The sequence below is a fragment of the Lissotriton vulgaris genome, chromosome 9, assembly GCF_964263255.1.
Source record: "Lissotriton vulgaris chromosome 9, aLisVul1.2, whole genome shotgun sequence".
Classification (NCBI taxonomy): Eukaryota; Metazoa; Chordata; class Amphibia; order Caudata; family Salamandridae; genus Lissotriton; species Lissotriton vulgaris.
This window is the reverse complement of record NC_141697.1, coordinates 242210197-242227394: the sequence shown is the minus strand read 5'-3', so window position 1 is coordinate 242227394 and position 17198 is coordinate 242210197. Positions and strand designations below refer to the sequence as shown.

Here is a 17198-nt window from a genome sequence, read left to right as displayed (position 1 = left end):
GTACCTTCCAAGTAAGGCAGAGGCACTCGCCACCTTCATAAAGGAAGAAGAGGTGTTGCATACCTTCCTTCCAAAAGAGTTCATAAGCTTGCTATCTTTTTCAGGTGGTACTGAGGAAGACGTAGAGCCTGCATGGGACTTCATGGCAGCCGCCACAATGATAGAATCCGCAGGAGGATCCGATCTGAGGAACAAGGGATCCTCTGCAGGGGCCTTATACTTTTTGGCTATCCGAGATGGAACAGATCCCACCACTGCTGGCGTGAGGAATGTAGCCATAGCTGGTTCTAGGAGTCCAGGGACCAGGGGCAGTAGAGGCCTGGGCGCTGTACGATGACAGAGGGTATCAAAGATCACAGAAGATGGAACCACTGGAGTGTTCAGCGTGATATTAAGCTTTGTTGCTCCTCTGACCAGAACGTCTGAGAAAGTCGCGAGGTCATCAATTGGAGAGACTCAGGAAGGTGGCGTAGAGGAATAGGTCAGAGAGTAATCTCGGTAAGAAGACCTAGTCGATGACGACCTTGTGGAAGATCTTGTACGCCGTCTCCTATGGGACCTGTCACGATTCCTGCTGTGACTGTCCCGAGACCTAGAACGATGTCTTGAAGGAGACCTTGGTCTTGGTCTGACTGGAGATTTGGACCTTGGTCTTGGCCTGACTGGAGATTTGGACCTTGGTCTTGGCCTGACTGGAGATTTGGACCTTGGTCTTGGCCTGACTGGCGATTTGGACCTTGGTCTTGGCCTGACTGGAGATTTGGATCGGACAGGTGTCTTTGACCGCACTGGAGAACGTGATCTGACTCGCGATCTCGGTCTGGGTGACCTCCTGGGGCTCCGAGGAGATCTAGCTGGTCTCTTCGCCTTAGAAGGGAATATGTACGGGAGTAATCCGAGCCCGGACTACTCTGTCCAGATACAGCCCCTTGAGGATGAGAAATCAAGCTGCCCGCTGATTTGGGCGTAGATTCTGGTGAAACCTGCACAATATTCAAGCCAGGCGATGACGATTTTCCTCCAGAAGACTTTGAACCAGGTGAATCACCTCTGCCGTCACCTTATCCCTCGACGGCGAAATCCTCGATGTCGACGAAGTCTGGGTGACCAACGGCGTCGAGCGATGATGAGAGCCTCGACGTCGATCCGGAGACCTCGACGTCGATCAGGTGGAGGTACTTCATGACGTCGAGTCGACGACGTTTCTCGACGTCGTCTCGATGATCTTCCTCGACGTCGCGTCGACGGCGACCTTTCCTGGCGTCGCCTCGGCGTCGACCTCCTTGACGTCGAAGGGTGGGATCTGACAGTCCCTCTCGACGGCGGCCCTAGATGCCGTCCGAACTCTCGACGCCGACCCCTCCCCGGGGGGGCGGAGAGTGTCTCGACGTCGACGGAAGCCTCGACGTCGACGGAGACTTAGCAGCCATGGACTTCGAGCCCGAAGCATGGTGCCTCGACGCCGACTTACTTGACTGCGGCGGAGATCTTCGACGTCATGAAGATGATCTGGGCCTTTTCGACGGCGTCCTCAACGTCGACGGAGATCTTCGACCTTCTTTCCTCTTTCTGGAGACAGGAGAGGTGGAATGACGCCGTTTTTGGACATGCTTGCTTGTAGGAGACGATCTAGGGGCTGTGAAAGCACCCACCTGGTGACTCTTGTCCATCTCCTGCATGGCATGAAGTCGAATCCTCTCCCTGTCGCGAAGAGTCCGACTTTTACATTTTCTACAATGATGGCACTGATCAGGAATGTGTGAAGATGGAAGGCACACAATACACACTGAGTGTGGATCATTCAGAGCCATCTTTTTGTCACAAGAAGGACATTTCCTCAAAAGAGCAGGCATTCTGACAGGAAATTCCTATGGGTTACCACAGAAAAATAAATCAGAAGCCTTATTTAATCAAAAAATGTCGAATAATTTGAGAAAACTCTCTCAAAAAAACAATTTCAGTTGAAAACTGAAGAGCTCAAGCTCCAGGATCCTCACAGAAGGAGCCGGAAAAAAGAACTAACCCAACTGTCACCTGTGGTGCACCATGGGAGCAGGGGGTTGCCTTCAGGTCTTAAAGGCACGGTACCCCTACTCTAATGCCTTAAAGGCAAGGTGTCAGTTTTCTCTGTTTGCTTTATACTCTACTGCAGCCTACTGGCAAATGCCTGCAATTACAGGTTTTCCTATGGCAATAAAGCATTGTTGTGTACAACTGTTTTTCTGCTCTCTTTCTTCCTTAGGGTTTGGAAGAGTACTACTGTATGTATGCTAATTTATGTAATTTTGCGGCAATTTTGCCAGTTAGAAAATGTTTTTTAGGCTGCAAATATATGTTTCACATATATATACAAATATATTTATATGTATTTTCTATATGCTACGGGATCCCGCACATGGGCGGGGATAATTCATAGATTATGACTTGATGAGTATCCCCTGGATGAGAACTTTGTTGTAGTGCCTTACTAAATAATATATACAAGTCGTTTAGGGGCACTACTATAGTGCATTGCTAGCCATAAGCAATAAATACAGGAAAGCAAACTCGACTTCAACCACCTGAGACAGTTAGAATCCCCTGTGCCACCTACTGGGAAATTGACATCTGACCCATCAGAGATTGACAGCACAAGGGAACCATGACTCACATCAAAGGAGAGAACCCCCAGTGTATGACCAAAGTCAGTGAGTGGACAAGTAAAAATGTGTTTTTATCAAAGGTGGCAAGCGAACCCATATGTGACAAACCGAGCCAATAATGCATTTTTAGGAACCGCTCCTTGCATTCTGAGACTTCCAGGCCCCTGGCTTTCCTTAGCGTGGAAAAAGGAAGGAGTGGCCCCTTGCAGTGTTTCCTTTGCAGAGCACTGCAACCTGTCAAAATACGCAGTTTTGAAGCACCTGTGAGAGTCAAATAATTTCTTTAAATAAGAAAGTTTTAGCAGAGTGGGTGCAACAAGATTTATTAACATGCCATCTGTAATGAAACTACTGAGATAGGATGAGGTCAAATGCAGTAACCTGTAGGGAAGCAGCACTGAAGTCTTTAGAGCAGCAGACTGTCTGGGAGGAGGCTAAGCCGTTCTAGGGAGCACAGTAACAACCACACTGGGGTGTTTAAGAAGGCCCTCACTCACCACCTAGTGATGACATGCTTCATCATCAGGCCCCACCAAAGAGACCGAGTGTCTCTTTGGTGTGCTGCAACGCCAGGATTACTGCGGAGCGGGTTGGTGAGTTTAGGGCGTGTTGAATGGAAATGAACATTTAGTGAATGATGAGGGTATTTTAAAATAGTCAGTAGTTTATTCGGCACACCGCCCTTGACGCTCCCCCTTCGGGGTCCGGTTCGAGGGCGACGTAGGTAGACTACAGGTGCCGAGCGTCAAGGGCGGTGTGCCGAATACGCTCCCACCCCCCTCTTGAGACCCATGGTGTTCATTCCCAACACCTTGAAAGTGCAGAAACGATCAGTAGAAGCCTCCTAAACCAGGAGTGATTAGGAATTAATCAACCATTCCTAATTTTTTTGCACTTTTTCACCCACCATTTTTATAATTTTCACATTTCACGTCCCTAGGTAAGGGTGGGCCTTAGTGTGCCCATACCGCCAGAGTTTATCACACCCAGTCCTGACGAATTGCCGGGTAAATTAACACCGTTTCGATGGCAAGAAACATGTCGACTACTCTCTAGGATCCCACCACTCAATTAAAAGTGGACTGTGTCCTCACATATATTTTATACTTTTTGTCTTTAGTGATCATTTAATAAAATTACTTCAGATACACTACTGACTATTTTAAAATACCCTTATCATTCACTAAATGTTCATTTCCATTCAACACGCCCTAAACTCACCAACCCGCTCCGCAGTAATCCTGGCGTTGCAGCACACCAAAGAGACACTCTCTTTGGTGGGGCCCGATGATGAAGCATGTCATCACTAGGTGGTGAGTGAGGGCCTTCTTAAACACCCCAGTGTGGTTGTTACTGTGCTCCCTAGAACGGCTTAGCCTCCTCCCAGACACTCTTCTTTTGTTTATTGATATTTGACCGGGGAACAAGAGTGTCATATACTCTCCCTACCTCTCTCCTTGACATACATGAATATACATTAGGCCAGTGAGATTAATGGTCTTGGGGGGTCTCCAGCACTTCACCAAGCCATCAGTGTCTCTCATGGAGTGGAGGAGCCACTTAACTACAGCCTGCAGACACCAACCGCAACATCTGGTTCACTATTCTGCTGTTCACCGGGTCCAGCAACACAGCAGCCACCCAGGAAGAGGTCACGGCGCTCCATGAGGTCAGATCCATCTCCCCAACAAGTAAGACGCCAGGACCAACTGAAGTTGGCCAGCATTAATTCGTGGGGTACCAACCCTTGGAGCAACCAAAGCTTGTTTGAGTTTAATCCGGACTACAACTCCACAGAGGCCGGTCAGCCAACACGTGATGTCAGCATTGTAGAGGCCAGCCCCGAGACTGGCCCAGTTGTCCTCATTTGTCCCCGTTTTCAGATCTAACCAAGGACCATGGGTGCCTTTGATGCATGGGCACCAATTGAACAAAACCCCCGAGCTCCCCGGCCAAGGTCCACGACAACCATCCGTGTTTCCCTGCTCCCACGACCCCCAAGAACCGAGACGCCGTTGGGAGCACCTGGACTTGTTCCCAGGGTTCCCCTCTGTAGGCTGTTTCTAGGTGGAAGGCTTGGTGATGATAGGTACTGGTAATATTCCTAGTCAAAACCTAGCTCTTATTGGCGCTCTACACACCAGGAACTTGGCTTCTCCCCCTGTACAGTCTCTCCTAACGTAGGGCCAGACTCCCACCATCCATTTCTGAGCATGCAGACAGGTTTCTTGGTGCTAGGCAGACCTTCAGCTCTGCAGCAAGTATCCAAACATTAGTTAATGTCCCTTCACATCTGGAGAGCTGACTGTCAGACTGACACTAACCCAGGATCATAGCAGCTCTTCATGTTCTCCGTGGAGCACTTCTCACCTTGCTCAGGAACTGGAACACAGTGGGGTGGTTTGGGTCCGGCCTTTATACTGTTTTTACAGACATGAGATGTTGATGCAGTATCCAAGGTCCAGGAATTGGTTGGGGATGGACATTTTTCAAACTTTATTTATTTTTTGCAGGAGTGCAGACACAGCCTTTGTACAAGCAGGAGTTCCCAAAACATGAGCACTGTGAAGACTCTGCACCTGGCTAGCATTGGCAGTTCTGAAGCACCACGCACAGAAAGACTAAGGGGCAGGCCCTACATAGAACCAATTTTTGCATAATAAATTCTACTACCTTCTAACAAATGGCAGTGAACAGTTAGAACAAATCAGCAATCCCCCTGCTAAAAGAACCTCATTGAATATTTATGGGTAGCACTGTCTAAATCCTCCCACACATCATTGTCTGGGGTTCCTCACAGGAAAGAAGGCGCTACACATCCACTGTGGGGTATGGCTGCATCCTATCCTCCTCTTGAGCCATGAAAATCAGGAGCATTCCAAAATGGATCCTCCTGGTCCTAGCAACAATATCCTCACCAGCACAATGAGTCATACAAACATCCATACATACATACATCCTACATATGGGATTATTAGCTAAGGAGTTTGGTGTTGCATACAAGCAGAAATGTACAAGAGAGGGGCCAGTATGCAACTTAGTCCTTCTGAACCATATATAAAGTGTGTCCAGTATCATCTATTCACAAAACCTGGTATGCTTTCACCATACTTCATGTCATCAACTCAAGTTATGGACAATAGTAGCATGTCATCAGAGGAGGCATGGTTGGTGAACCGCTTTAAGTCTCAGAACAAGTTCAGGACGTTGGAATTACTACAGCCAGGACTAGGCTCAGGGCACCGGATAGGTTAACATGCAGGCTATGCCAACAAAAAGTCTGGATACCGGTTTCACAAGCAGATGCGTCACTCAGGGTAGGGAATACACTGATTTTTTTTATGCAGGGGACAAATGTGTTGTGCATTATTGTGAGCCTATGTGGGATGCGTGTTGCTGCTGTGCATGAGTCAATAGCGAAGTGCTGTTATCTTGCTTTGTTTTGCAGCACTTAATAGTGTGATGGTGGAAATAAAAGTGAGATGCACGGACGTAGTTTTCACTGACATTTCAAGGTGCCTTTAAAGCAACCAGGGCATAAACACCACGAGAGTCCTATCCAAAACAACAAACGACCGGGGCACCATGTTAAACAACCAGGCCACAGGAATGTACGGGTTTTTTTTTGTTGGGGGGGGGGGGGGGGGGCATAATTGGGTGAGGGGAACTATAACATAGGCAGCTGCATCACACCACCACAGCCTGAGGGGCAGTGGGGTGCTGGTTGCATTTACACCAATAAAGGGGGTAGTCTGGAAGCTGAATAATCTAATTATTGGAGAGGTAGTGCACACCCAAGCCCCCACAAAGCTCCCAGGGCTACTAATTTAGACCAGCACCCAGCCACAGCCCGTGCAGCCTGGCAGGGTGGGTGCCAGTACTATTTGTTCAGGACTACTCTGTGTCCCAACCTCACATATTCCGGGTGTCATGCACGACATGAATGGTGCTGGTTGCCACAGCCCGTGCAGGTAAGAGCGGTGGGGCCGGGTTGTGGGGATTTTGACAGATGACAACGAGCCATCTGTCGAATTCCACCCCCCCACCCCCCAACCCGGCCCACCGCTCTTACCTGCAAGGGCTGTGGCTGCCAGCACCATTCATGTCGTGGATGACACCCTTCACATGTGAGGTTGGGACACAGTAGTCCTGAAAAAATAGTGCTGGCACCCACCACTATCACAAATTAAGCATGGTCAAAAAACGAACTAAAATTTAAGAAGGGTAACCAAGGAAGGGCCTGATCTGTGTTTTGAACAAATGTGTGTAGTGCTAAATGTGTTTAGTAACATGCCACGCAATGGAGAATGCTCACCAATACTGTGACGTTTGGGACTGAGCTATACCCTTTTAAGGCGTAAAAAGACAAAAATTAATAACATTGTTTATGGCTACAATTTTATCATTTAGCATTGAGCACATCACTCCTACTTACACGAGCAGTTTCCAATAGTTTGCCATAACGCTTCACCTTGCCCTTGTGAGATAAGACTTTACTTTTCAAGGTACAGTTGGACTTTATCTTCTTCATCTCCTCACCAAACAACTTCAACTGTAACAGAAAAGTATCATTTAACAAACATCAAATGAAAGGAGCAAAGAAAGAGGACTCACGGTTTTCAAAAAAATTGTACACTTCTTGTATTAACTAGTCTATCTGTTTTAACGTGTTTTCACAAATTGTAAGATAGCTCATAGGAATATCTGTATGTTACGCTGAGCAAAAAGCAGGACTTGGGTGAGAAAATATTTGTTTTACTCTGTAGACGATACCCTAGTTCTTAACTTTTAGACAACAAAGTAAAATTGTAAAACATCCCAGTGATACCTATAACCACTGTTACTGGATAGGCGGGTAGGCTATATGGGGTAGTGAAAGACTCAAGTGGTTTCTTTTTATTGAGGATTTTAAGAAAAACTGTGTTGGAAGGCATCCTACAGTAATCAGACGTTACTGGACTCCAACCTTATTAATGGGGGTCTTTTACCTTTGGTGTCCATGGGTCTCGCTAGATCAGGTTTCCAAAGGAGGGGAGGCGAAGGGACACTATTTACCACTCAAGATAGTGGAAGGTCCAGTAGCAGCTTAGTGTCCGTACTAAGTACTAGAGATGCAAGCAAAGAGAGGGGGTGCTGCACTGTTCCTGGAGAGAGGTGAGGTAGTAGGGAAAGTTTTTGGGAAAGATTTACCTGGCGTGACCAAGGGTGTTCCAATGATACCCTGGGGCATCCATTATGTTGGATGTAATTGCCTCACACACCCCGAAGAGTGTCATGCTTCATCATCGGCCGTTGCTCCTCGTCGGTGAGGCGGTGCAACCCCCGACGGGCTCACCTCAAAGAGGGGCTCTTTGGCGGAGATCTTTTTCCAACAGCCTTGTGGTGAAGTGGGGGTATGTGGGCAGGATGTTGTATTTCTATTGAACTAGTTAAAATGTAGCGAGGGGTACCGGAATGACCTTTATTCTGGGGGTCCTCTGGCTACAGTTAAAAGGTGAGGCTAGCTTCCTAGGTGTCAACTAATTAGGGTTGTGTGACCCTAGAAGAGGCAAGAAGTGAATGTGGTCAACATGTTTCTCGCTAAGGCTATATTAACCGCGATTCTTCAGGACCAAAGTGAAGACAACAACAACATGCTAGTCTCATATATGTTGTATATGTTACCTTAGTGGATCCTCCTATGCCTAATGGTCATATGTTAGAGGCCACATGAGGGATCGGCGGTGTGGTACTACAGAGTTGAGCCCTTATGATGTGGCTTCAGCGCTCCGAGTCCGTGTTTGGTGACCTACCCCTTAACCGCCGAGCTCGAGTAGATCAGACCATCAAAGTGGGGACCAATACCTCTTTTGGCATTTAACTTTCAGGACAGAGAGAACAGTAAAAGACTGACTCTGGGGTGCAGTGGCTAGAATCTCAGCAACAATAAACCTCAATAAATCAATGTCCCGCCAGTATTTTTACTTTAAAAAGGTAAAGTACTTTAATGCTCACATAACTAAATTTACACTCAAAATTACAAATACATATAAGATTTCAATGGGATTAACAATTCAAAGCCCATCCTAAAAAGGACCTTAAGAAAAAACTGTGCAAATCATCTACCCTCAACATAGACAGGGAAAGGTAAAGTCCAAACCCTTGTATTTTTCCATTATTTATGACATACAATGTGACAATTTCCGTGTCTTCAGGCCCCAACCTACAAAACTAGCAATGCCCCCTATTAAAGTCTATTGCAGTTACACAAGGCTATACAGAATCATTAAGTTATGCCTAAAGACTGTCAGTTGATCATCATTCCAAATAAAAACTTATTGCTTTAGGCAGCACATTTCAAAGTAATAGAACATAAGTCTACGGGCTTTACATTTAAATGAGGTCTACACCTATGAAGATCTAAAGCAACATTCTGTCAGACCAAGAGGGAATTCTTCTTAAGTCTCCCTTTGAGATACATACACCTTTGGCGAGGCGTAAAAAGGATCAGTCATTTATATCAAAGATCTCACTAGAGAGCTGAATCCACCATGATGGACAGACATACAGTTTCTTTATGACAGACTTGCAAAGTTCAATCCGCAAGCTGCTTGGTTGTGATGATTGCCTAGCAACTGGAATACTTCTGTTTCACATTTCTTTGGTTTCTGCTGCTTCTGCGTGGCTTTTCTAGCATTTATTCCTTCCCCTCTGTGGGGCGCCCAATATTTGGTTAAGCCCCACTCGGCTACTGCTGTTGAACCGTGCAGTGGTACAGGCTTTATTTGACTGTTCAGCATCTTCTGCTGCAAGCTCAGTGGTTTCTTTTTCCCACCCAGCCACTGCTAGCAGGGGACCATGCAGCCACCTTCTTTATGCGTTGTGGTCTGATGGACCTCATGTTTGCCGACCCTACTTTCATCCCGCCACCTGCATTCCTTCCACTTAATTGTCTTTCTGGCAGATGCATGCAACAGTGTTACTAGTGCCCACGGGAGACTCCCAAAAGGCAGAGCTGTGCTGTTGAGAACCAGATGCTCCTGGGCCACCTGCTGAAACTGTAGACAACACTGGACATAAGCAGCCAATACAAAGTAGGATTTCTCCAGCCCCACTCAGTGTACCAGAGTGGGATTTGTTTTTGTTGTCGTCTAAGGCCCTTTTTTTAACAAACTGGGCTAGCTGCTAGGGTACCTCTGGGCTTAAGATTTCTTGGGGATCTCTCGTAACCACAATTAAACAAAAGAGAGTAAGGGATTGAATTCACAAAGGTGAACGGAGAGTACTCCTAGTCCCCTGGGTATCAGTATTAAACAAACAAAAGAGGAGTACCTTCAGAAACTGCTTAGATAAAGCGGTCTGAGTGGGATGACTGAAAAAAGAAGAGAGTCCTTCCTTTATTAATAAACCCCTCACTCACCGACCTGGTCGGTGACATGCTTCATCATCGGGGTCCACACTGATAGCCAAATGCCATCAGGGTGTGCTGCGACACCTGGATTACAGTGGAGCTGGTATTTGTGTGTGTGAAGTGAACAAAAAATGTAAAAAATTGTCCTGTATACTTGTGTGAAAAATTTATTTGCAAGTTACTGGACAACATTAAAATTAAGTGTGTGGATACAATAAGGTATAATATGACCGTGTGTATCACTTATGTGTGAGGTCTACATGTTTCAACCCGTTGGGTGGAAAATACCGGGTTTTCGTCAGGACCGGAGGAAAATGGGTGGTCAGGGCACACTAACGTCCTGCCAATCCCTAGATTCCTATACACTACTGACAAAATCTGTCAGAGTGAAAAATTAAGAAGCTCAAAAACAAATAGTCGAGCTGAAAGCAAAAAAGACAAAAAAGACTCCCATTTCGGGTCTTTTAGGCTTCACGGGGTGGAGGGAAGGTATAAATCTCAAACTGCCATATTAGTTATGTTGAGGTTTGGTTTCAATGTACCTACTCGCCTCTCCGTGCCTCCCCGCTCGTAACCTCCACACAGCCTCTTGCAAAACTGCTTCCTCCTCAACGCAGAAGCTTCTCCGTACAGGGATCTCAGCTTGTCTCGTTGCTCTGGCATGGAGCTCTTCTGACCTGGAACTCTTCCTCAGCAACATCCACAGGCGCTCCATGGCTTGTTTGAATTCTAAAGTCAGCAAAGTGTGCAGCCTCTAGCTGGGTGAATGTGCACAGCAAGTTGAAGAATGATATGAGATTCAGAATGATGATGGATTCAACCCAGATCTGTGATTGGGGGTGGGTGTCTGAAAAGTTTCAGCGCTCCGTCCATCACCTCCTTGGGTTTGCTTTGATTATGCACAACAGCATGTGTCCACAATGCCCACTCCTCAAAGCACTACAACAGGACCATATCAACTTAATTCCTCTGCTCTGAAGGGTTTAGCATGTCCACTTTCCACCAGGCCAGGGAGTCAGTCAGTCCTGGAGCATTGAAATGTCCCAAAAAGCTCCTGACAGGGGGTCAAAGTTTCGCTGTTCTGTCCTGTCTTTTCCAGGCTCCTCCTCAACTATCCCTGCTGGTGCAGGGGCTTTTGAATGGAGTGTGATGGGTCTCCAGCAGTTGAAACCAGAACCCTTCTCTAGTGGTGCATCATCATCTACTCCACCTTTATATGACACTCAATGGACCAGCCCACTGCTTACCCTACCCTATACAACATTTTACTTCACCATGGCAGCTATTTCCAAAAGCAGCACATCAGCCTCTGAAATTGTCCCCGCCAGCCTGGCCCACTTTCCTTCAAGCCCATCAAAGATGCCAACTGCTGGGCAGCAAACTGAAGGTTCTCCAGAATTTCTCCTACCTTAATTAAGAGGCAACTTCCAACCTGGCTGTGTGCTTCTAGTAGGAGATTCTTCATCTATGAAGAATAGACCTATTTGTTCCTGGGGCCTTTGAACTACCAGGTGGTGGAGCACAGTAAATCAAGCTCAGCCAAGCAAACAGAACGATATCCTTAGATGTGGATCTAAACCAAGGTAAATAATATAAGGTAGCAACTCCGATCTTTATTCCATGTTCCAGTCTCAAGTTCAATCAATCAGGATTGACAAAGCTCGGCTAATCACCCAATAGAGTATCCAGGTGTTTGCAGGCCCCGGAGGCTTATTCGAAAAGCCAGGTCTTGAGAGCCACTCGGAATTCCGGAAGCGAGGTGATGGTCCATAGGTGCGTGGGGAGACTGCTCCAGGTCTTCGCTGCAATGTGGGAGAAGGAGCGTCCTCCACTTCTGCTTTAGTAGACGCGGGGAGTATGGGCAACTGAAAGGGAGGCAGAGTGTAGTCTTCTCAATGGTTGGTGGAAGTTCAGGCAGTGGTCAATGTAGGCGGGTCCTTGGTTGTATATAGCCTTGCGTGTGTTGGTCAGCATCTTGAATTGGCATCTCTTCTGTACAGGGAGCCAGTGGAGTTTCCAGATGTGGGGTGTGATGTGGATTCATTGCTGCGAGTCTGGTTGCGGCGTTCTATATGGTCTGAAGTCTCTGTAGAAGGTGTTTGGCGATTCCTAGGCAGAGGGCATTCCGTAGTTCAGTCGGCTGGAGACAATACTTTACACTTAAAGAGCAAAAAGTGAAAAACACACCTCTTTCTACACTTTCCCCAAAATAAATGATGCAGTTCCTTTAAGTCCCCAAGCAAATTAGAACAATTGAACAAGTTACTTACCTTCAGTAGCACCTTATCTGGTAGAGAGTCTATTTAGCCGCAGAATCCTTACCTTGGAATTATCCCCAAGTGTCAGACTGGAATTATTATTTATTATTTTATTTTAGGTTTTTATAGAGCGCGTAGTCACCCTCGAGTATCCCAATATCAATAGATTTTCTTGAGCAGTACCACTGCATGCTCGTAGGTGGTGTCATTCAGCTCCTCATGGCGTCGTCTGCGCCAGTATTGATGTGTGCCACCCCAGCACACTGACATTCATTACTTTTTGCAACTTTCTGCAACAGAAAGCCCAGAGCTATAAAGTATGTTGACCACTGATGTGGAATACTAGGGCCCAGAAAGTCTCTGGACCCAACTGTCCAGGTGGTAGTGCTGGTTAAGCCCATGTTGCCGCCTGGTAGAGTCCAGGACCAGAACTCCTACACTAACACCGTGGTTGCAGCCTTCCCTATGGTTGAACGAGCAAGCAAACCCTCAGAGGGTTGCTTCTTAGGCATTGTGTAGCAGATTTTGATACAGAGCATGATCCATCGTGAGATAGTCCTCTTCTGTACGGCTAATCATTTCTTTGCGGCGATATATCCTACTAAGAGTTGGTCGTCCACCCGGAATTCTCATGTGTGATATAGGTAGAACAACAAGGCTCTTTCTGGGTTCAGACTGTGAAGTCGCTCCTCTTTCTTGGAAGGAAGAGGCGGAGCGCAAAAAATAGGCAGAGCTTTCCTGAAACGGGGTGATCCCTTTCAGGAGAAAGGTAGCTCTCGTACAAAGAACCAGTTTCTCTGGGTAGATCAACAGATAAGGAGGCTTTTGATTCCAAGGCCTGAACCTCACTGACTCTTCAGGGAGATATTCTTTCCACCAGGAAGATCGTCTTGATGGTAAGTAGCCTGAGAGGACAATTGTGCAAGGGCTCAAAAGTAGCGCACATAAGGAACATGAGGACAAGATTTTGGTCCCATATGGGCATAATGAAAGGAGAAGGAGGAAACAAATGTTGTAAACCTTTCGGAAAACTATTTACAATAGGAGATTTGAAGAGGGATGGCTAGTCGGGCAACCGCAAAAAAAAAGCTGAAATAGCAGATAGATAACCCTTTCGAGTGCCCAGAGAAGAGCCCTTCTGGGCAAGGGAAATATTGAAAAGGAGAATCTCAGGAAATGGATCAGAAAGGGTATTGATTTCACTTTCTGTACACCATGGCACTAGTTACACACTTCCATAGAAAGGTCGAAAGCTTGCAACTGTCACCGCTAAATCTTCACGCATGAAGGAGTATTAACCGGTCTGGTGGAGAACCCTCTCCTGTGACTGAAGATCCTCCAGAAGGGGCAGCCTGATCGGAGGACCGATGGATATGCTTAACAGCTCAGGATATCAGACTCTCCTTGCCCAGTCCCGAGCCACAAGGACCACTTGGGCCAGGTTATTCTTGAGAACTCTGGGTAGAAGGGGTGTGGAGAGAAAGACTTATATGAGGCCTGAACTCCACTCAAGACAAAAAGTGTCTCCGAGAGATCCGCTTTGGAAACTCCAGTACGCAGAACTGCTGACATTGAACGTACTTGAAAGTGGCAAGCAGATCTAACCAAGGCTCTTACCACTGCTGAAGGAGACCTTGCACCACCTCTGGATGGAGACCCATTCGTAATCCGCTAGGCATCTGCAGGGGAGTTCGCAGTAGCAGCTGCTACGGGGCAGTAGTGGTGAAGTGGGAGTGAGGGGTGAGGCGCGGGAGGGGGTTAAGAAAAAAATTAAAAGTTAACTTACCTGCTGGCCACCGCTTCTCGTCCATCCTCTTCGATCCAGCAGGAAGCAGACTCCACTAGCCAATCATGATGCTGCAGTCACCATGATAGCAGCATTGTGAATGGCCTGAGAGCAGTGGTTCGGCGCTCAGCCAGGCAGTAGGAGCCTGTGAATGTTCTCCACCCAGGCTGTGCATTACAGCTTGGTGGAGAACATGCTATGTGCATATGGCTGTTTGACCGGCTCAAGACAGCCGGCCAAACTGTAATACGCATGTAGAGAGTGCTCACCACTCCCCCCCCCTGCTCTATGGGCAGCCCCGCCTGCACCTTCAGAGCCTTCTGAAAAATAAAATTATAATAACGTTGAATTATCATAATTTTAATTTTCCTGTAGGGCGACGCTCCTCTGCCATAGTGGAGGAGCTGCCACTGGGAGTTCGTCCTCTATGGCGTTCAGAGATCCTGCCAGATGTTGAACCACCACAGATATGCCCAGCTGTTCCAGTCCATGTTCAGAGACACAGGGCTTGAAAAGGATACAAGACCCCATCCCACCCTTTTTGTTGCAGTACCACATAGTGGTGGTGGTGTTCGTGAACACTTACAGTAGCCTTCCCTTCATAGAAGGTAGAAAGGCTTTCAATGGTAATTGGATCACTACATATCCAAAAGACTGATGTGGCGTCCGGATTACAGCTGGAGACCAGATTCCTCTGATCTCCATCTCTCCCAGATGGCCTCCCCATCCCATGAGCGACGTGTCTGTCACTACAGTCAGATCTGGTTGGGGAAGGGAGAGGTGTCTGCAGCTGACTCAATCATGCTTAGTAAGCCACCGCTGCAGGCCCTTTGCAAGAGAGATTCGCCTGATGCTCCACCCACTTGAACTTCAGGTCCCACTGCAGAGCTCGCATATGCCAACAGGCATGCATTACCAACAGAATGAAAGGGTCCATGAGGCCCAGCAGCCTCTGAGTTAGTCTTACCAAAATCCAGAAGAGAGGCTGAAACATCGGCATCATAGCCTGAATATCCTGAACTCTCCATTCGGGAGGAAAGGGCAGAAACTGCACTATGTACAAAACACCTCAGATGACAGTGAGAGTCTGAGAGGGAGTAAGGTGCGTCTTAGGCACGTTGATAGTGAACCTCTGTAAATGCAGGAGGTCTGCTGCAGTCTGCAGGTGGGAGACGACAGCCTGGGCGTGCCCGCCTTCAACAACCAGTCGTCGAGAAGACGCGCTATTGCTACGCTCGCAGCGAACATTGTTGGAGTCCACAGAAACCGATAGTTCCGGGACCCATGTGGTTCAGAGTGCACGGATGTTAAGTGCCCCTGCTGAGTCTGTGAAATCAAGTGACTTCTCCGAGCTCTTGTTGCCGGAGATGGTCCAAGAACACATTGTGCCTGCCTTTCAGTGAAAACTGACTATATGATTCGTACGGAGGTGGCACTGCCCCTACATTTTACTGCATTTCATTGATGTCTCTAAGCGCATGACACCAGAGGTGGTGTGAGAGCACCCTGTGCCTGCCTCCGATTTATCTTCAACTTATTCATGAGCTACTCACGAGCTCCAGGAGGAGGCCATTTAATATCCCCCTAATAATCTGTTGGATTCCCTCTGGAACTAAACTCACAAGGCTATACACAGATTATCTTTTTCTTGTACTGAGGAGGACACTAGTTTGATGCTCTCATATTGCACGATAATTCAAGGGTCAAAAAGTCGACGCATAAATAGAAACACTATAATCCAACCTGACCATCACAAATAGAAGGAATAGAATTCCAGGTCATCCTGAGGTAATCACCAAGTTTTCATGCTATGCCTAGATGTAGTTGTTTTTATGTATTAATGTACCTATTGTATTACACTGTGATATATGTAAAATACACCTCACTTCTCCTTTGTTTCACTTTCATAATTACACTATTGATTTATGTGCATATGTCCTGTGCCACACTAATACATGATTTTTTTCATATAAAGTCTAAATAAGCTTCCAAATAGTACAATTAGTTTGTGCCTTCTTTCTTCCTTTTTTTAAAATGTGCTTAGACAGATTTGTTTATAACATTAAATGTAAGCCAACGGTAGAAGGGGATACAAAAAGTTTAAAAGTTTAATTTTGGCAAGTGTGTTGTGGCAGAACCACTGCTCATTTAATGTAATAGTCCCCAGGTTCTGCGCATTACTGGGTATCCCCATTGTTTAATAGTGACGCATATGCCAACAGGCATACATTACCAACAGAATGCAGGGTTCCATGAGGCCCAGCAGCCTCAGTCAGTCTCACCGAAATCCAGAAGAGAGGCTGAAACATCGGCTTCATAGCCTGAATATCCTGAACTCCCCATTCGGGAGGATAGGCCGGAAACTGCACCATGTCCAAAACATCTCAGATGAAAGGGAGCACCTGAGAGAGAGAGTCAGGTGCGTCTTCGGCATGTTGATTGTGAACCTCAGTAAATGCAGGAGGTCTGCAGCACTCTGCAGGTGGGAAAAGACTGCCTGTCAAGATAGGGGAAGACTGGCACGCCTCATCTCAGCAAAGGACCGGCAACCACGGCCATCACCTGGGTGAACACCAGAGGGGCACTGTTGAGGCCAAAGGGGAGCACCGCAAACAGTGTTTGTGGATGCAGGAAGCTGGCTCTGAGTATTATATCACTAGGTGGTAATACCGTGCACAGAGTCAAGGGGTTCCTCAAAAGTGTACAGGGCTCAATGTAACCCCCAAAGTGCTCTATTAGTGGTAGTGTGACAAGCAGCCTTAGGCCGAACACAGAGTAGCATAAGACATTTATTGCACGCACATCAATAATGGACACACAACTCAAGAAGGAGAGCCAGACCAATTTTATAAAATTATACTTGGTTTGTACGTTATTTAAGACGCAGGTCTTCATAATAAGGTGAGCAAATGTTTAAATCTAAACACTTTTCACTTTCGAAAGTCGATACTTAGAAACTTTTTTATACTATCCAATGTTATCCTATGGGGAAAATAATATTGTGGTTAACCAGGTGAATATCGAACTTACAATTTCAATGTTCGGAGGCAAAAGTCAACAAGGGCCAGGGGTCAGGTAGGTGGTCCAAGACTGCACCACCAGCGGCACAGGTGCAGCTGAGT

At 46.8% G+C, this 17198-nt stretch overlaps 1 protein-coding gene across 1 annotated transcript in view; it reads right to left on the bottom strand.

Annotated features, from left to right (window-relative positions):
• KNL1 (kinetochore scaffold 1) overlaps positions 1–17198 on the bottom strand; it is a 617593-nt gene that overhangs the window by 214620 nt on the left and 385775 nt on the right. The window contains exon 16 of the mRNA XM_086937420.1: positions 7078–7194. Within this exon, the coding sequence (XP_086793546.1) occupies positions 7078–7194 (117 nt within the window). The remainder of the gene's footprint in view (positions 1–7077; positions 7195–17198) is intronic.